We start from the raw sequence: 20327 nt of genomic DNA, 5'->3' as shown, positions 1-20327 counted from the left end.
GTAGGGTCGGCTCAGGCGCCTCCTGGAGTCCCACGCCCATGTCGCGGTACATAGGGCACTGCCGACCCCACCGGCCCCCAGTTCCTTCTTTCCGCCCATTGACGGTTGTTGGAACTTTGCCTCTTGCTTGCAAGTCGCAAACCCTTAGCTCTTTGTTCTACAAATCGTTATCCAGTTAGTTAGATAGTTTGGAAAACCCTCAGGGGTTCTCTTTGCGTTGGGCCATACCTGGCTCAACAGGTTTCAAGCCTTGCACCGAATGTGCTAAGCTGGTCCCTGTGAGTGACCCTCACTCACACTGCCTCCGATGCCTCGGGGAGCAGCACCGCAGGGACACATGTAAAATCTGCAGGGCCTTCAAGCCGCGGACCCAGAAGGAGAGAAAAGCACGGCTGAAGGCAATTTTGATGGAGTCTGGAGATGCCCCAGCCACGTGCCGTCGAGACTTCTCCGGCACCAGCATCTCCACGCAAGGAGCCCTCCCCAACTCCCTGGAGTGGGGCAGAGCCCTTGCAGGGGCCGTCAACGCCGGAGGCGTTCGCCGCAGCACGCACCCTCATGAGCCTGCCCACGCCTCCGTCCCACCCTCGGCCGAGGATGGGACCTGTGTCTCGGGGTAAGCCCGCAATGGGTGGACCCGGTGGGTGGCGGAGACAGGAGTCAAAGTCTCCCCCCAGACGGCCAAGGAGGGTTGAGAGTGAGGGCTCCCCTCCCAGCTCCGGCACCAAGTCTAGCTCCTCGACGCCACGGGACCGTGGTCGGTCGAGGAGCTCTCGAGGGACGACAACACCATCATCCCTCGACAGCCCGGCTCAGCACCGCAGCGCCTGGCACCAGTCCAGATCCCCGGTACCCAGTCCGGTGTGGATCCCGGTGCCTTCGAAGATGGCACAGCCTGAGCCACCGGCACCGCCGCCGCTGCAGACCCCGTCATCGCTGTCTGCGGCAAAGCCAGCTGTACTGTCGCCGACCACGGCACCGCTACTCGCGGCACCGGCGTCATCGGCACCGCTGCTCACAGCACCGGTGTCATCGGCACCGCTGCCTCTGGCACCAGCGCTCTCGGCACCGACTTGCCGTGCACCGACGCGCAGTCCATCCCGCGCTCGGTCCGGTTCTGCAGGTCGGCACCGATCCAGATCCCGGTCCCAATCTTCTCGCCGGCACCGACAGCACCGTTCCCGGTCACCTAAAAGGGGCAAATGCCGTCGGAAATCCTCAAGAGGAAGGAAACGCTCGGGCTCGAGCAGCTCCTCCTCCTGCTGGCACCACTCACGACGGCACCGACATTCGCCGTCGTCCTCTAGTTCCCGGAGCCACTCCCCCAAGTCCAGGAGCAAGTGCCACTCCAGTGGATCCGGGTCTAGATCACGGCACCGGGTGACCCACACGGCATCGATGCCGGCTCCACAATGGCCCCAGGGACCTTGGCAGTGGCCTTATTGGGGCCCCTGGGGTACACAGGTGGGACAGGCGACAGTTTCCCTCAAATCATCTGGGGCACCACCGCCTCCGCCTCCAGCGTCCCACAGGGAAAGGGATCACCCCTCGGACGAGGGATCCGATCCGGAGGAAGGCCTCTCCACAAGGCCCCTTCCTCAGTCCTCCTCCTCATCCCCCGATGATGTCACCTTCCGGGGTCGCAAAGGTCCATGGCAAGACTTTCGAGCTCACCAGGACATGCTAAAACGAGTCGCTGGCAACCTGGGACTAGATCTCAAAGAGCTCTCCGAGGAGGAGGACCCCCTATTTGGAGCCTCGGGGATGGTAGGTCCATCTAGGGTAGCCCTCCCGATCCACGAGAGGGTGCTCAAGGTGGCCAAGTCCATTTGGCAGACTCCAGCCTCGGTTCCTCCCACGGCCAAGGGAGCCGAGAAGAAATACTCCATCCCTGTGGAGGAGGTGGAGTACTTATACACCCATCCGGCACTGTGCTCTCTGGTTGTTGATGCTGTCAACCAGAGAGAGAGACAAGGGGGTCAAGCCAACACCCCAAAAAATAAGGAGGCTAAGAAACTGGACCTCTTTGGTCGCAAGGCCTATATAACAGCGTCTCTGCAGCTGAGGATCGCCAATCACCAGGCGCTCCTAGGGAGGTATAACTTCAACCTATGGTCCTCGCTGCAGTGGCTTGCTGAGGTCCTTCCACAGGTCCTGCCCCAGGACAAGACTGCGGACTTCATGGCGGTAATAGAGGAAGGGGCCGCGGTGGCAGGAGCGGCCCTGAACTCTTCCAGCAACGCGGCGGACGCCGCTAGTCGGGCCATAGCATCGGCTATCGCCATGAGGAGGGCCTCGTGGCTTCAGTCGTCGGGTCTGTCCAAGGAAGCCCAGTGCACCATCCAGGATCTTCCTTTCGATGGAACTGGGCTTTTCGCGGACACCACTGATGACAAGATACACGCCCTCAAAGACTCGAGGGCCACGCTACGCTCCCTGGGGATTTACACCCCTCAGGCTGCGAGGCGTCAAAACCGCCCACAGGGCCAACGGCAGCCTCAACAACCACCGAGGCAGCCCCCTAGACCTGCTCAACCCAGAAGGGGTCGGGAGAGGTTTAGAGGCCCTAACCGCCGTAATCGTTCGGGGTCTTCGGCGGGGACCCGTGGCTCGAATAAGGGCCAGAATAATAAAAAGTCCTTTTGATGGTGCGCAAGGGGGTGGTACTCTTACTTACCCCCTGCCTCTCGACCGACCCTTTGCCCACAGATTATGGCCGTACTACGCCCACTGGCAAAGTGTCACGTCGGACCACTGGGTCCTTGGTATAGTCCGCAGGGGCTATGCTCTACAGCTCGCGGCCTTCCCCCCGGCCTTCCCTCCGGTCCAATCTCCCTTCAGGGACCCACTTCACGAGCAACTCCTCACTCAGGAAGTCTGCTCCCTCCTCCAGCTGGGGGCGGTGGAGGAGGTCCCACCAGGGGAAAGGGGACAAGGGTTTTACTCCCGATACTTCTTGATCCCCAAGGCCAAAGGGGGACTGAGGCCCATTCTGGACCTCCGCCGTCTGAACAAGTTTATCAGACGCCTAAAATTCCAGATGGTCTCCCTGGCCTGTATCATTCCTACCCTAGACCCAGGGGACTGGTATGCGGCCCTCGATCTCAAGGACACATATTTTCACATTTCTATCCTCCCAGGACACAGAAGGTTCCTAAGATTTATGGTAGCAGGTGCCCACTACCAATTTACAGCCCTGCCATTTGGTTTTTCGTCTGCCCCCAGAGTTTTTACGAAGTGTATGGCAGTGGTGGCAGCACACCTGCGCCGCAGAGGGGTCCAGATATTCCCCTACCTGGACGACTGGCTGATCCGGGGCAAGTCCAGAGCCCATGTCAGGAACAGCCTGGAACTCACGTGCACAGCTTGCACCGACCTGGGTCTGCTCATCAACAAGCAGAAATCCATACTTATCCCGGTACAACGCATAGAGTTCATTGGGGCCACGCTAGACGCCACCGAGGCCAGAGCCTTCCTTCCGAGACCTCGCTTCGAGGCGATGGCGACCTTGATAGATGACCGTCACAGGTCCCCCATGACGACAGCCAGGCGGTGCCTGCAGCTGTTGGGACACATGGCAGCCTGCATGTACGTGGTGCGGTTAGCTCGCCTCAGACTCAGACCCCTTCAAAGGTGGCTAGCCTCTGTGTACGCCGCAACCAAACATCCTCTCAACAGGATAGTCACCTTACCCACCCCACTACTGACTTCCCTACTCTGGTGGAAGGACCCGAGGGAGGTGTTGAAGGGAGTTCCCTTCAGGGAGATGGTGCCGTTGGTAACCTTGATCACCGACGCCTCCGATGTGGGGTGGGGAGCACACATCACGGGCAACCTCAGTACCCAAGGGCGCTGGTCACCAAGTGAGATCTCCCTGCACATCACCGTCAGGGAACTCAGGGCAGTCCGCCTTGCTTGCAAGGTGTTCCTCCGGGGCAGGGTAGTACAAGTCCTAACGGACAACACGGCAGCCATGTTCTATATGAACAGGCAGGGGGGAGCACACTCCTCGGCCCTGTGCCAGGAAGCCACGTTGCTCTGGGACCTGGTGGTGAGGCACGACGTCCACATAGCTGCCTCTCACCTCCCCGGGGTCAGGAACGACGAGGCGGACCGCCTCAGCAGATCGTTCCTCCCCCGGCACGATTGGTCACTACACCAGGAGGTGGTAAATTCCATCTTCCACAGGTGGGGTGTTCCCCATCTGGATCTGTTCGCATCGGCCTGGAACAGGAAATGCCCAAGGTTCTGCTCACTCCGAGGGCGCGAACCAGGCTCCGTTTCCGATGCGTTCCTGATAGAATGGACGGGGACCCTCATGTATGCTTTTCCCCCCGTCCCCTTGCTATCCAGAGTCCTCTTGAAAATCAAGAGAGACAAGGCAGACATCATACTGATCACCCCAGCCTGGCCGAGACAGCATTGGTTCAGTATATTGCTGGACCTGTCCATAGCCACGCCCCTGCTGCTCCCGAAGTGTCACGACCTGCTCTCCCAGGACCAGGGTCGCCTGCTCCACCCGGACGTGGACTCCCTCCACCTGACAGCGTGGAGATTCTGTGACTAACAGAGGGAGAGAGAACCTGCTCCCTACAGGTGCAGCAGGTCTTACTTAACAGCAGGAAACCTTCCACCCAGTTGGTGTACTGGGCCAAGTGGAAGCGGTTTACATGTTGGGCTCAGTCCCGGGGCATCCTACCAAGCTCCTCGCCAATTCAGGCGATTTTGGAGTACCTCCTTCACCTGAAGCTGCAGGGCTTAGCCCTGGCTTCTCTCAGGGTACACCTGGCGGCCATCTCGGCTTTCCACCAGCCAATGGAGGGCAGATCCCTGTTCTCACACCCCATGTCATCTAGGTTCCTTAAAGGGGTGGAGAGGCTATATCCCCAGGTCCGTGACCCGGTGCCTCCCTGGGATTTGAACCTGGTCCTCGCCATGTTGACGGGCCCCCCTTCGAGCCCTTGGCGACATGCCCGTTGCTCGTACTCTCATGGAAGGTGTCCTTCCTGGTGACCATCACATCGGCCAGAAGGGTCTCTGAGATAAGGGCCTTAACCTCAGAGCCTCCCTATACGGTCTTTTACAAAGATAAGGTCCGACTGAGACCCCACCCAGCCTTCCTGCCGAAGGTGGTGTCCCAGTTTCATTATAACCAGGATATCTTCCTCCCTGTGTTTTTTCCCAAACCACACGCTTCGGAGGAGGAGCGGAGATGGTACTCCCTGGATGTCAGACGAGCCTTGGCCTTCTACCTCGAGAGGACCAAGCCCTTCCGGAAGTCGACGCAGCTGTTCGTGGCAGTGGCGGACCGGATGAAAAGCTCACCAGTCTCCACCCAGTGCATCTCCACCTGGATCACTGCCTGCATCAAGACCTGTTATGAGCAGGCAAAGGTACCACTTCCAGGGGCTGTAACGGCACACTCGACCAGGGCCCAGGCCTCATCTGCGGCCTTCCTGGGGAGAGTGCCCCTGCAGGACATCTGCAGAGCAGCGACCTGGTCGACGGTGCATACCTTTACGTCCCACTACGCCATAGTGCAACAGGCGAGAGAGGACGCCGGGTTTGGCAGAGCCGTCCTGGCCAGGGCGGCGCAACGCTAACTCCTACCCACCTCCAGGTATGGCTATCTAGTCACCTAAATGGGAATGGATATGAGCAATCACTCGAAGATAGAAAACAGGGTTACTTACCAGTAACTGTTGTTCTTCGAGATGTGTTGCTCATATCCATTCCGCACCCACCCTCCGTCCCCACTGTCGGAGTCGGCAGAAAGAAGGGACTGGGGGCCGGTGGGGTCGGCAGTGCTCTATGTACCGCGACATGGGCGCGGGACTCCAGGGGGCGCCTGAGCCGACCCTACCGGGACTGCTAAGGGCAAAAAAGTTCAGAGAAACTGCACGGAGCACACACACACCTAAATGGGAATGGATATGAGCAACACATCTCGAAGAACAACAGTTACTGGTAAGTAACCCTGTTTTAAACTGGCATGCATTGTCTCAGTAAATTGTTGAGATCAAGAACGTAACAAGATTAAAAAAGGGATTGGAATTTTTTATGGATAACAAGAATATTCAGTTACAATGAATGACGATAAAAATGTGGGAATTGATATTAAACCTTGTTCTTCAGAGCTTAAAATCAACTATTAAAGTTGAGGATGAGACCTATGTGGGGGGTACATTGCACATCTGTCTACTGCAGGGTTCCTACACCTCTGTCTGAAGCATCTTGTACTCAGCACTGTCACACACTGGATATTAGACTGGGTGGAGCACTGGTCTGATCCAGAATAGTAATTCCTGCCATCAAAGGTTCAAATGATTACTAATCCAAGGTATCTGAAAGGTGACCAAAGGCCTTGCAGTTAAATGTGGGTGGTGGATCATTCTGGGTGGAAGGGGATCCTTAGGGATTGGGAAGACTGAGACTTCGGGGGTTAGCAGCAAAGGGCCCCTGAGAATCAGGGGAGAGGGATAAACAGACCTTTGAGAACTGGGGGAGAGGAGCCCGTGGAAGCTGGGTAATGACAGGACTTTGGGAGCAATGGGTCCATGCTGGGAGAAGGGAGAAAAGAATTTCTGAGAAGAAAGGGCTTGTGTTGCTGGGGTGGGATTGTGGGGTCGGATGGCTGCAGTGGATTCTATGTGGTGATGAGGCAATTAAATGGGGTTAAGCAGGAAAAGGTCAGGCCCAGCAGCCCTGGGACCCCACAGCAGGAGATGGGATTTCAGAGAGCCAGGGGGGCAACTGAGCCACGGAGAATGTGGGCCCGGATAGATGCCCAAGGGGGAGGACAGGGACAGGAGGGTTCCAAGGGAGGCGGGCGGCCCTGGAAAGCGCCTCCGCAGAACGTCAGGCCTCCCCCGCGAGGGAGGAGCTTGAGCAGCATCAGGGGGGCAAACGCCTCACCCCATTGGCCCCGTCTTCTCCCTAACCCGCCGCTGCGGACGGCCCCTTTAAGGGTGGGTGGGGCCTGTTGTTAAGGCCGCTGGAGGCGGGCCACGCTCGAGGAGGCCCGGGCACCGCGGGATGGAGACTGAGCTGGGGCTGGGCGAGGAGGAGCCGCGCAGGGGGGGAGTCGGGGTAAGAGGGGCCCGGGCCCGGGCGGTGGTGACGGGCGGCCCCAGCAGGACTCTGGGGATCTCCCCCTCCCCCCGAGGGGTCGGGCCCAGGGGAGCGGCGGGTTGCGAGTGCGCTGCGCACCGCGGCCGGAGCTGGGCTCGGCTCGCCGAGCTTCCTCCGTCCCCCGCCGCCCCCTCCGTCCCTTCCCAACCCAGCGGGGGCTGTGCGCCCTGGGACTCTCCCCCAGCCAGGGGCTCTGCCCGCCGCCCCTCCGTGCCCCGGGGCTGTGCCCCACACGCGTGGCCGCACTGTGTAAACACAGGAGAGGACCTGTCTGTCTGTCTGTCTGTCTGTCAGTCACAACTTCCGGTCAAAGGCGACCCAGGGCATCCAGAGGGCTGGGGGGAGGCGAGAGGAACGCATCAATCCGATCTACAGCCTTGGCGGGTGTCTGGTTTGTTCTGGCTTTATACAAATGAATCTCCCCAGCTGCTCCTGGAGGCTGTTGCTAACTGGCTGTTTGTTTCTAAATGGACCTTGCTACTGAGGTGGGTCTGGAGGAGGGACTTGAAGGAGGAGAGTTTATTGGCCTTGTGGATCTGTTCAGGGAGTGGGTGCCATGGAGAGGGGCCCCCTGGGAAGATGGCACAGAGGTGTGTGAGCGGTGGGCAGATGGACATTTGATGCTGGTATTGTTTCTGACCTGTTTGTGATTCGACCAGTGCAGTGTTAATGTTGCATTAGGGAAGTTATTTACTATCTCTCTCCGTCACCATGTACATGCTGCCCTGAAGTTGCTACTGTCAGTAACTGCGCTCTCTGCCCCTGCAGTTGGCAAAGATGGGCCGACGAGCTCGCCAGGATTCCCTTCCAGAGGAGAATCGTCTCAGCAGGAAGAATTCCTCTGCCACTTCTACCGGAGAGGTGGGTACCATGGGACAGGATAACATGCCTGCCACCTAAGGTGCCACTGAAATCTGACATTGCCCACTGCAGAAGATTCTGCATGTGTTTTGGGGTCCTGCTTGGCCAGCTGAGGTCTACCTCTGACGAAGTCTCATTTTTACAGCTGGAGCCTACATTGCCATCCTGTGCCTCCCAACTGTGCTTTCAAGTGTCTGACTGAGTGCAGTGCCAGCCTCTCCAATGTGTATAACTATATGGGGGCGGGAGGCAGGGCAAATATGGGCAATGATGATTTCCCATGGGAGAGACGTGCATAGTGATATGGAACATGCTGGTATGGGGGAACCTGAGGATCTGCTCCGGAGGGCCCCAGAAACTGTTGCAATGTGGTGAATGCAGTTGCCTTCTTCAAGTGATTTTTTTTTTCCCACATAGAGTCTACTCTTGGTGTACATGTGCGCCATGCTCATGAGATCAGATTCTTTTGGACAGCAGTGTCCGTTGGGCCTGTGCTCAGGTGCCACCGTGCCCCACCCCATGGCATAAAGATCTGAGCGGGTCCAACCACCCATAAATCCTTCGTAACATCTGTGGCAGTGAGATGGAACCCCTGCAGTGTCTGCCCTTTCCCTGTACATTGTGCTGGTGTTAGTTAAAACCAGAGGTAGTGAGTCAGTTAATTAGTTTTTAGTTAATAAAAACTATATATAATTTTATTCCTTAAGTTGTTACATTGGATCCCCCTGCTCCACCAAGGGTACTTCAGCATCATGGCAGAAGCATCCCCCATGTGACACTTCGATGCCTATTAATGATCGACATTCCCAGTATCTACTCTACTGTTGTATTAACTTTGATGGACTATATGGGCCCAAAAAATTAAAGGTGTTAACATGACCCTGTCACTGTCCCAACATTAAACAGTTTTGCACAAAGTTTGATATACAGAGATCTCAGCCTGCTTAGAACCATGGCAAATACATCACTAAAAATCTTTTAAACCTTCTATTAAAGATACAGAAAAGAAAGAAAAACAGTTCAAGTATTTGAAATGTAAAGTATTAAATAAGGTTTTTATTTTAATAACATCCCTTGTTCCCTTTCAGTTTAGCTGGAGACAGTTTGTGAAAGGACACCCCCCCACACACACACACACACGTGTGCTTTGACAGTCTTTAATGATATTAAAGATGGTAATAACTGTTCTTTTGCGGGGAAAAGAGAAAAGGTTAGTTGAGATGGGCTGGAGCTGTTATTGCTCTTGTTGTTAAAGTCCAGTCCTGTTTCATGGAAGACAAAACAAGACAAACCCACGCAAGAGCGGGGAGAAAAGAAAAGCAATGCTAGAAAATGCAGCTCCTTCTCTGTGGTACTGACTTTCACTTGCAACCTCACAGCTAGAAAAGCACAAGCACAGCAAGCAATCTTATCAGCCACTTGGAGATCTGGCAAACTTGTACCAGTTTTGGGTTGCTTAGGGCATTGACTATAGCTGCCTCTTTTTGGTCACATGCTCACAGCAGTGATGCAGAATACAGTCTTGGCCAGCTAAGCTAGACTCTTGAGACAGAAGACAAAAGGGGAAGAATAGGAAAGAGAAGAAATAAGATGGGGGGGGGGGGGAGGACACATTGTTACCCTCCTCTAAATCTCATCTCCCAGGTGGTGTTTGGGATTTAGCTAGAGCTGGTGGAGGAGATTACATCATCTGGTCCCTTTCTCTGGCCATGTCTGGTCAGGACATTTTTCAGGATCAGGACAGTAAAGACCCAATGGGTCATAGTGAATACCAGGAGCCAATGGAGGTGGCAGCCAGGATGGTGAAGCTCATTCCTTCTGGTCCATCCGTCTTTCACCCAGCCAGTGTTATCAGACAGCTCCTGATTTTCCCCACAAAGTCTTCTATTTTAAGGACCCCAAAAGGGGAGTGATGGATGAATAGCCTATCCCTTCATTATTTTGTTCACCAGTTAGGCCTAATTTCTGACACTAATTTGGGTCCACTGAGTTCCAGTCCAACGCTTTTCTTGTTTACCAGGTGTGGTTTTAACACTGTCCCTGAATTATATTAGTAGGCCTTTTGATTTGGATTAATTCTGTCTGTCTTGTCTCACTTTTGCACCTTTTCCCATTAACATTTGTTATAGGTTATTGTGACATTTTAAGAACTTTCATTCTTTGAGCTCACAAAGGAAGGGAAGATTTGTAGGCCCAGTTATTACAATAACTAAAATGCCCTGGAGAAAGGTCCATCCCAGAGTGATGTTCCATTTGTCATTATTTCTCCAAGTGTGCTCTTTTTGAGGGAAGCCCACCTGAGCTGGTCCTCCTTCAGAATTTGATGCAAGCCTCCTCACACACTGAGGAGAAGGCTTCAGCCAGGCCTCAGCCATCTGCTTAGTCTCTCTGTTAGTGCCCTGGAGATTCCACCCCAAGTTCCTTGGTAACATCTGCTCAGAGCTTCATTCATTCACTTCTACATCAGTGTTAATGACTTTTGATGGGCAGACAGGAGCACCACTCCAGAGATGAGCCAAGGCACGTCTCCATTCCTGGCACCTGAGTCACTAGGCTTTTGTCTTGGACTCATTTGTTTAAGGGCCAACATCTTAGAAAGTCTCCTTCTGGTGTTCTGGTGCTGACCTCCAAGATAGCTGATATAGTATCCACTAAATTGGCAGACTGCACTGCCCTTGGTACCCACCCTGGCCCTGAATGACTCAGTACCTGTAGCGTCTGTACTCAGAGCCCCAGTATCTTGCACCTCAGTACTGACTACCTTTGTGGTACCTGCTACTTCAGCACAGGTTAAGTGATTGATTGCTGGGCCTGGTAACGGAGATTGAAGAGATCGAGAGATTGAAGGTGGTGATATCCCAAACATCTGCTTTGGAGTCACCAGTATGCTAGGTTTGAGGTATCCCTCGTACATTCTCTCCTATGCTGAGACAGGGCACGTGTGATAAAATGGCTCCTCCCTTGGAATAGCCAGAAGTGGAATCCATATGGACAATCACTCGCAGAAGAAAGGTTACGTACTTTGCAGGAACTATGGTTTTTAGATGTGATGTTCACATGTAGTCTATGACTCGCCCCCTGTTCCCACTTCTGTAGACTTATATCATTTGAGTTCTATAGTGGTGAAGAAACTGAGTGATGGTTGGGCCTGCTCAGTCCTTTATACCTCAGGGAGTGGGGAGGAGGGACACTGCTAGCCAAAATAATCCAATTTCATGTGCCTGGGGTGTATGTGCACCAAGAATGAAATCTTGGGCAGTACATCTTGCAGAACCACAGTAACTGAAGGGCAGTGGTTCTCAATCAGGAGTGTGCAGAGGTCTTCTAGGCAGTACATAAACTCATCAAGATATTTTGCCTAGTTTTACAACAGGCTACATAAAAAGCACTAGTTTCAGTACAAACTAAAAATTTCATACTATTACTTGTTTATATTGATCTATATACTATTCACTGCAATGGAAGTACAATATTTATATTCCAATTGATGTATTTTATAACTGTGTGGTAAAAATGAGAAAGCAAGCAATTTTCAGTAATGTGCTGAGACACTTCTATGTCTGATTTTGTAAGCAAGTAGTTTTTAAGTGAGATGAAACTCGGGGGTACACAAGATAAATCGGACTCCTGAAAGGGTTGCAGTAGTCTGGAAAGGTTGAGAGCCACTGCTGTAGGGTGATTAAGTGTTTTCTCTACTTCCAGTGGGGATCTGGTCATAGCTGGGAGGCAGCGTCTCCAGGATACACAACTGCAACCTCCTGTGTATATAGAACTCCGTTGTTTGCCTTGGGGCCCTTTATGGGCTCTGGTGCTCTTGCAGGTATATTTATTCTCTAGAGCCCCCTTTCCACAATTCTACCCTGTACCTGTGTGTGCTTTGGGCCCTTTCATTCTCTAGGGAGCAATGACTAAATCTACACTCTATTGACCTCGTTTGTGATTTGGCTTCCTTCTTAGGTAGTCTTCTGACAAGTGGGTGGTCTGCGGCACCCTCTTGCTGCCTTTGCAGTTGAACGTGCATGGCTGAACACTCTCCTGGCTTGGACAGTTTCACTGACGTCCACACAAAGCAGATGTAAAATGTCACCACTGTGAGTGGGGAGAGTTGACACCTCCTCTTTCCAGGTGTGAATGGTGACATGAGGTGTGTGGCAGGGGAGAGTCAGATGTGCAGTGTTGTATAGGTGTTGCTTCATTTCATTCCAAGCTGAAATCCAGAGACTCGTGTTCAGGCTCTTTCATGGTTTTTTTTCTCTTCCTCTCTCTTTGCCCCCACCACTGATCGCATTCTAGGATAAAGACACTGAGGAAAAGGTAGACCATGTGGGACTAGAGGCTTCTGAGTAGATGCTGGCTTCTCCAAGGGCAAAGGTCCCCAAACTGTGGGGTGGTCCCCCCTAGAAGGGGCGGAGGAAGGTTCAGGGGGGCTCAATAAGGCCTAGGCCAGCTCCCATGGGGGATGGGAAGGGAGCGCACCCCCCCTGCCCCGCTCTGCCCTGGCCCTGCCCCCCCCAGCCGTGGCTCCAGGCTTGGCCTTGGCCCCTGGTCACAGTGCCCGGCTGCAGTTGCGACACCCGGCTCTGGCTGTGGCCCCACTCCCAGCCCCAGCTGGGAAGGAGGGTACGGGGTGCTGACAGGGGTAAGTGGAGCCACAGATTACAAGTTTGAGGACTACTGTCCTTGCGGAACTGGCAGGACTAACCAGTCATGCCTCAGGCTCAATAATTCGCCTGCTTTCCCTTTGCTCTTACTACTGTCCATTATGTTTCATAGGGGCTTCCTTCCTTCCTAGCTGATGCATCCACTGAGGTCACTATCATGCATATTGCCACGGAAATGGTGGGAACATCTGATTCAGTGTTGAAGCCAATGAAAGTTGAGGAGCTGGGAAGGTGCTGAGACCTCAATGAAAAACAAAATATCAGCAATTGGTGACCAGGGTGTCACACTTGGAGAATGGGTTCTGGTTTGATCGGTGGTATGTTTGACGGGCTCCCAGAGTGTGAAAACTCCTCTTGGAGGGTCACAGAATCCTGCTGGTGCCCATGAGGAGGAGGCCAGTCAATAGACAAACTGGGTTCGAGCTAGGGTCACAGAATCCTGCTGGTGCCCATGAGGAGGAGGCCAGTCAATAGACAAACTGGGTTCTAGCTAGGGCACAGGCACACATCCCTTCTGTGATGTGCTTCTGTCCCTGGAACTGGGGTGCACCCTTTGTGTTCTCACTGCACCAGCTCCTTGGGAAATGTTAATGTCCAGAGTGAATCAGGTGAGTTTGGGTGTCATGCTGGGCTCCTGAGTTATGTGGAGGGAGCTGCATTTTTTTTAATGCTCTTCTATATGGATTTACCATAACTAAAAGGCATTCCTGCAAATTTCACAGCATTCACTTGGAATAGGGAGTCCTGACTGCGGAATAGGGTGTTCAGGACGTGATGGAAACTCCTCAAATGAGCAGTTGTTTCCTGGGGGGAAGCTTAGAAATGAGTCTGAATTTTCTGCTAAAGCTTCTGGGCCATGATCTTGTGCACTTTCTGACTATGGCAGAAGTTGCTTTTGCCCAGTCCTGCTAGCTAAAGGTGCTTATTGTGTATATGAGATATGGGAAAGCTTCTTTTAGCTGAGGAAAGGCGGAGAGGAGAAAACACCTTCTCACTATCATAGTAGCATTCCCCTAGCTAGATAGAGTGGGGCATTCTGGAGGGAGGTTGGAGCGGCCTCCTTTCTTTCCTCACCCGCCCCTAACCCCAGAGTAGTATTGTTGAGCTCGAAAACTTGGAAGGACTTCCTGCCTCAGTCCAAAGGTGAGGGGATATGGGGTGCATCCTCTCCAAACAGGAATGTCTTTTCAAAGCAGATGCTGCTTTCCTCCCAAGGCTTCTCTGAGCTACCTGGTTAAATACAGGCTGATAAATACAGGATCTTATTGGTCTGTTTCATATGAATTTTTTCCTAAGGCCAGTGCCTCTGGTCCTGATCCTACAAGGCGCTGATAGCTCTGAAGTCAGATGGTGTTTAGCAGCTTGGTGTCAAGACCTCTGTGTGTGATGGGAATTACTGTGCACGAGGCAGCTCAACAGAGAAATGACTGTCGCCCACCTAATGGTCAGAATACCACTACCTGTTACCAGGTCCTTACTTGTCAGTGACCTGCTGAATCTAAGCTATGGGGAATCAGCCCTCTCTTTGGGTTTTATATTCCAATCCTAGGAAGCCTGTATGAGGTCCCATTCTGCAGGAGTTATTGTGCATGAAGGCTAAAGCCTAGAAAGGCGACTCTGCCACCCACTTTGTTACTTCTGGCCACAGGATGATACTCTCAGCTGATCTGATGCCAGTCAGAGAGAGAGAGAGTGCTGCAATTCAGAATTTTCTTTTCATAGTATCATGATGGTAAGAAAGATACACCTAGTTCTTCTGTGGGTTCAGGGCAGGATCATTCCCTATATTAGAATTCCCAGGGTTGTGTCCCAAATAGTTTTCACTGTCTCAAGTGATGGGACTTCCCTTGGGGGATGATTCCACAGACTTTCTTCTTGCTGCTGGGGCAAGAATTAGCCTAAATCTTTTTCTTAATTCTGTCTGGTTAGATCTAATTACGTCTCCATATATCACACTAAATCAGTGGTTCCCAAGCCAGGTCCTACTGAGCACTTGCTGGGAATCTGTGGAGAGCTGGCTAGTCACGTGGTACTAGCTCCTCCTACATTTCATTAAAATAAACTAACAATTCTTTCCGGAGGGGACTTTTCCCTGGGAATAGTTGTTGCTACAGGAATGTTGTGTGATGGTGACTGGGAGGAAGGGAAGGTGTCAAATAGAGCCTTACATGGGACTATTCTTTAATCCTGCTCTCGCTATTATGGCAGTAGGTCCTGCAGGACCCGTGGGATCCTAGTCCCACTGCAAGGCTCTCCACTTGTCCTGCGAAGGGCTCTAGTGTCAAGGAGGCACTAGTAAGAAGTGATCATTACTATGAAATACTTTGGGACTGCCTGGCCTAAATCCTGCCTTCCCACCCTTCAGAAATCTGGTCACGCTTTATATTGATATTACATTTATAAATAATTTTATAACAGGAAAAATAAATGGTTAATTTCTGTAGGGTCTGATGGATCAGTAAGTTTCTTATAACCATCTCTAATGCCTACTACTTGTGTCTATAACATGCTTATAATCGCTAGTAATCGTTTATTAACTCTTTAAAGTTCCATTTATAACGGTCTTATAGTATCAAGTGTGACCAGAGACTTACGCAGCTACAGTATATCTTTCCCTTAGTCATTGCTCAGACAAGCCAAAATACTTAGCTTCTTTAATCATCCCTTTGAACTTGTCCTCTCCATCACCCTGATGACTCATGTAGCCCTTCTTTGAACTCCCTTTGGGTTGCACTGAGTGTTTATAATCTGGGCTCTTTCTGTATTAGGTATGTTCCCCACTGCGGGTTGAAGATAGCTTGTGGCTGGCTGAATATTATTGAACCAGAAGCATTTGTGCTATTGGTGTGATCCTACCTGCTGAAGTCCTGCCCTCCATCCATTTGTCTGCTCCAGGACCTGTTCTGCATCCCCTGGCTCAGATCTGAATGTGTGCCAGTTCAATCAGTCATTGGGCTGCCCCTTCCGAGGCTGCCTAGGATGCTTAGCCAAGGGATGTGAGGCTGGTCAGTGGCCTGAGAAAGGGTCTATCACTGTATCTTGGCTTTGTGGTGAGGAAGAGAACATAATCTGGAGAAGCACCGTGTGTTGGAGGAGTGAGAAAAGGGATGGGAACCAAGACTTCTGGGTTCTGTTCCTTGTCTATGCCATAGATTTGGTGTGTGACCTTGGACAAGTCCCTTTTCCAATCTGTGCCTTAGTCCCCAGCTGTGAAGTGGGGATAATGTTGTGTGCAAGAGGATGTGGAGATTGCCTCGTATTTGTAAAGCATCTTGAATGTGAAAAAAGTGCTGCTTATTTATTAATCATAACTGTGCTCCTCATAATGAGCTGCCAAGTTTATTTCTTATTCTAATGTGAGCTGTTGTTGGAAACACAGGTGCGGAAAATTTAAAGCAAAGTACTTTAAACATGTAACCTATCAGTATGGGCCTGATCATGAAGGTGAGGAGCCAATTAAAATCAGCGGGGTTACTGGAGTGATGAAGGCTTGCTCGCCTGGGTGGGATTTTGCAGGGTCAGAGCCTGTAATCAGAAGGTGAAACTGTTGTTTTCTTGCCCATTTCTTGTTCTAGCACCTTGCTCTGTATTGGGGTTCCCAGCTCAGTTTCTATAGTAAACTCTATTCTGATTTCATTTGGTAGCCACCCCCAAACCTTCTCGGAACCTAACTGTTGACCCTAAGCGACTCACTTCATTCTGACAGTTACAGAAGTCAGAGTAAGATGCTTTTGAGCCTACTGTTGCAGATGCCCAGCAGTGGGTTTATCCTCATGGGGAATTATTTATTTAATTTTTGGAAGTATCCACTCTGTGCTAGGTGCTTTCCCAGCATCCCTTGCTTTGAGGAGTTTAGAACTGAAGGATTCCTGTCTTGCTCCAATGAGATACTTCAATCCTTTGTATTAGTTATTATTTGTACTGTGGTAGAGCCTAGGAGCCCCATCATGGGACCCCCTTGTGCTTGGTGCTGTACAAACACAGAACAGAAAGACAGCCTCTGCCCCAGAGATCTTACAATTTAATTAAGGTCTCTTGCTCTGTAGGGTTCTGCTGTCCCCTATGATGCTCATCTACAGGGGAGCCGTCAGCTGGGGTTGAATCCTCTTGGTATGGGACATGCTACCAAAGCTTTGCCTGGTTTGGTGTGGTGGTGGGGAGTGGGGGAGTTGCTAGCTCTCACAGTGACAGGCATCTCAGAAGAGCCTGAGAGAAATAAGTGCCAGCTCCAAGACTGTATTCCTTGGATTTGTCCTCAGTTGTGAATGCCCTGCCAGATTTTCTCTGCAACAATGTTTGTCCCAGACTGGGCTGAACTTACCTGCCATGTCCTAGAGTCTCTGTTGGCTCTTTGGATTTTATTACCCGCTGCTATTGTGAGACACATCTTCCACTGTAGGGGAGCCAGCATGTCGGAAGTCACGGGCTGTTTCACCTATATACTTTTGAAGTGGACTTGCTTCTCTTTCCACGTGGTCCTCTGGTTGCCTGCAGACGTGCTGGACTCCCAGCCATTCCCCTGGGCCTGCTCAGCTGGAAGTTGGCCAGATTCTCCAGGAGGAATCTGAAAAATGCAGCTGAACTCATGTTTCCTAATTAGGCCAACTTCCCCAGTGTGAACTCTAGCATCATACGGCCTGGAGCTCCCCAAGGCCTTGTATTGCCTCTCTCCCACTCCCCCACAGCACCCCAAGTGGCCAGCCAGTATGGCAGTTATTTTCAGCTTGCTGAGGTTATCTGTTGGCCTTTCAATGACATCTTCGCTCATTCTCACCAAAATAACTCTTCCGATCAGCCATATTTCCCAGCCTTTTTTGTAGCATCCTCCCTGTTCAGCTGACCTGGCTGTTGAGTTGCTCAGCAGCTCTCTGGGTGAGGAGGAGGGACAGACATTGGCAATCCCATGGGAAATAGTTTTAATAAAAGATTTTTTCAGCACATTTATTTCATGCTTTGAATGCTTCCATCCTGAACACTCTAAAAGAGCTGATGGAGGGGCATAGTTGGATGAGAACATTTGCTACCAGTATGTAGCCCTGGATAGGAACAAGCTGGTAGAGGGACCTTGCTTTGTAGACAGGATGGGTGGCAGGAGCATTGCTGTGTAGCCTTGGGATGAGGAGGGACATTGCTGTGTAACCCCAGGGCTGGAAAAGATGAGCCTTTGGGGATGCATTGATGTATAGAGATGGGGAAGGAGGGGAGGATATAAGCCAGTGGTTCCCAACTTTTTTGACTCGAGGGCCACAAATATCATTATTATAACCCTGAAGGGCCACCAATCTATCAACTCATAAAAAACGTATTGAGGTATACACCATTAAGGATTACAAATCACTACATATTTAAAGTAAACATTTTGATGCTACTGTGCTCCATTTTTACATTCACTATTTTACACCTACAAATTACTCGCAGTATGTCACACACTTACAGACAAAGCACTACTGTAGATGAGTGACTGTCACTACACACTGAAAGACATGGTCTGGCAGCTAAGTCACAGTGGGAGGCCTGCTAAGTGCGGGCCAAACCGTAAGGCACTGATTTTTAGAGTCCTGCCCCTCCTCAAGCATGGTAGGTCCTGGCTGTTCCACCAGCCGTGCCCCCCACCTCACTGCAGCCAGATGGAAAGAGTTTAGAGAGGAGGCTGCCTCCTTGCTGATTTCCTGGCTGCAGCAGGGAAACCACATGCGTCCTGTAGCCCTGTGTGCTCCAACTGGGTCCCTAGGCAGTGGCTCCCTTCTGCAGCCAGGAGGATGGGAAATAAGTGCTCCCCTCCCTCTGGCTCCAGCAGGGACCCCAGCGTCTATGGATCCTGAAGGGGCACTTTGCCATGCTCCCTGCAACAGCCAAGGGGAGCAGAGCACTGATCTCTCTTCCCCTTGGATGTAGCAAGGAGCCTGCACCGGTCTTGTAGTCCTGTGGTAACACGCTCTGCCTGAGTCCTTAGGCGGCGGCTCCCTTCTGCAGTCAGCAGGAAGGGAGCGGCAGGCCACTTCGAAAGACCCTGTGGGCCACTTTTGGCACCTGGGCCAGAGGTTAGGAACCACTGATATAAGCCACAGGAGGACAGGTCAGGGTGCCATATACTTCAATATGTGTATTTTACTGAAAGGACAGAAACATGGGCCTGATTTACATAGCTGGATCTGATACTTGTTTTAGGGCATGAAGTTCTGACAACTGTTGTACAGAATGGGTTGGTGCTGCTTATCACCTGTGATAAGTGGTACATAAGAATGTTTATACTGGGTCAGACCAATGGTCCATTTAGCCCACTAGCCTGTCTTCCGACAGTGGCCAGTGCCAAGTGCTTAAGATGGACTGAATAGAACAGATAATCATCAAGCGATCCATCCTGTCGGCCATTTCCAGCCTCTGATAAACAGCAATCCCTGTCTATCCTGGCTAATAGCCATTGATGGACCTTTTGAGGCCCTAAATGAGTTCCTTGCTATTTTGAGGAACCTCTGACCCAATTTTCCTGATAAAGGGAAGTGGCTCCTAGGATAAAAGGCTCTAGGGGAAGTGAAGACCCAGTCCTCCAGGGATTTAGGACGTCCCTGGGAAGTCCTTGGAGACTGATTTGCTAAAGGCAGCTTTGCTGCTTTCTAACCAAGGCCTTATAAAGAGATGGAGGCCCCTGGGGTGCTGCTAGTGGGGACCACTCTCCATTGTCCTAGGAAGCTAGGGGAGTTGGTTTGGGCAAACCAAGGAATCAGGGCTTCCCCATGTCTTGTTCAATGATTTGATTGTATAGACTGGTGTCTGTGTGGTGCCCAGAGGCACTGGGGCTATCTAGTCAGAATTCCTTTGTGTGGTGATAATTAAAACCAATTCACGAGCTCTCTCAGAGAAGGCGGCTTTTCTTAGCTGCTGAGGAGCCTCGGGTGACTTATTGTGGAGACTGAATCTCAAGCCTGGCTCTAACCCCCTTCTTTCTCTCCACTCTGGGGCTGTTGTTAAATGAAAATAAGGCACTTAAATACAAAACATCCCTCTCTTCTCCTCAAGCTACTGCCTGGGGCAGGGAGCTGGGCCTGGTGCTTCTACCAGGTGGTGGGTAAGAAATATGAGAGATTATATGGGGTGCATACTGCTGACCTTTCGTTGGGATTGATGTGGGGTGGGCCCATACGCCCTCTGACAAACTCTCTCTCAATATTGTTTGAGTTCATATTTCTCACACAGAGTGCTGATGGCTTCAAAAGGATGTCATGATGATGAAGGTAAATTAATCCACATCTCCAAACGCTTCCAACACACACATAGCTCCTTTACTGCTGGAGAGGCACAAGTTATCAGGAGTCTGGGAAAACCTCCAGTCATGGAGGGAGCAGAGGAGAAGCCACCCTAGAATTACTGCTGCCTGACAAGGAAGAGCAGCTAACTGAGAATAGTAGGGAGGAGCTAGTGACCACTAGTTGTTTGAATTCAGCATAATGTGGAATAGGGGTCCACAGCTCCTAGCAATGTATGGCTATTAGAATTCAGGTAATTATGTGGGTCAATGAGCAAGGTGCAATGGATTGTATTAAAATCTGCCAATGAGGGCGCAGGTCCAGGGAATCCTTGAAAGGCACCATCACAAAGACACAGCAGACTGAGTCCCTGTAGAAAAAGCAAATTAAAGGACCAAGCCATGACCCATGTGGCTTAACAAGAGCCTTT

At 51.6% G+C, this 20327-nt stretch overlaps 1 protein-coding gene across 2 annotated transcripts in view; it reads left to right on the top strand.

Annotated features, from left to right (window-relative positions):
* The first annotated feature begins 6972 nt into the window (after window positions 1–6972).
* IFT43 (intraflagellar transport 43) overlaps window positions 6973–20327 on the top strand; it is a 49959-nt gene continuing 36604 nt past the window's right edge. For both annotated transcript variants that reach the window (XM_067532864.1, XM_067532855.1), the window contains exons 1-2: window positions 6973–7089; window positions 7900–7992. In XM_067532864.1, the coding sequence (XP_067388965.1) occupies window positions 7036–7089; window positions 7900–7992 (147 nt within the window). In that variant the 5' untranslated portion in view covers window positions 6973–7035. The remainder of the gene's footprint in view (window positions 7090–7899; window positions 7993–20327) is intronic.

The sequence above is a fragment of the Emydura macquarii genome, unplaced genomic scaffold (assembly GCF_026122565.2).
Source record: "Emydura macquarii macquarii isolate MOO-44397 ecotype Brisbane River unplaced genomic scaffold, CSIRO-AGI_Emac_v2 contig_374, whole genome shotgun sequence".
NCBI lineage: Eukaryota > Metazoa > Chordata > Testudines > Chelidae > Emydura > Emydura macquarii.
This window is presented reverse-complemented; position numbering and strand designations above follow the sequence as displayed.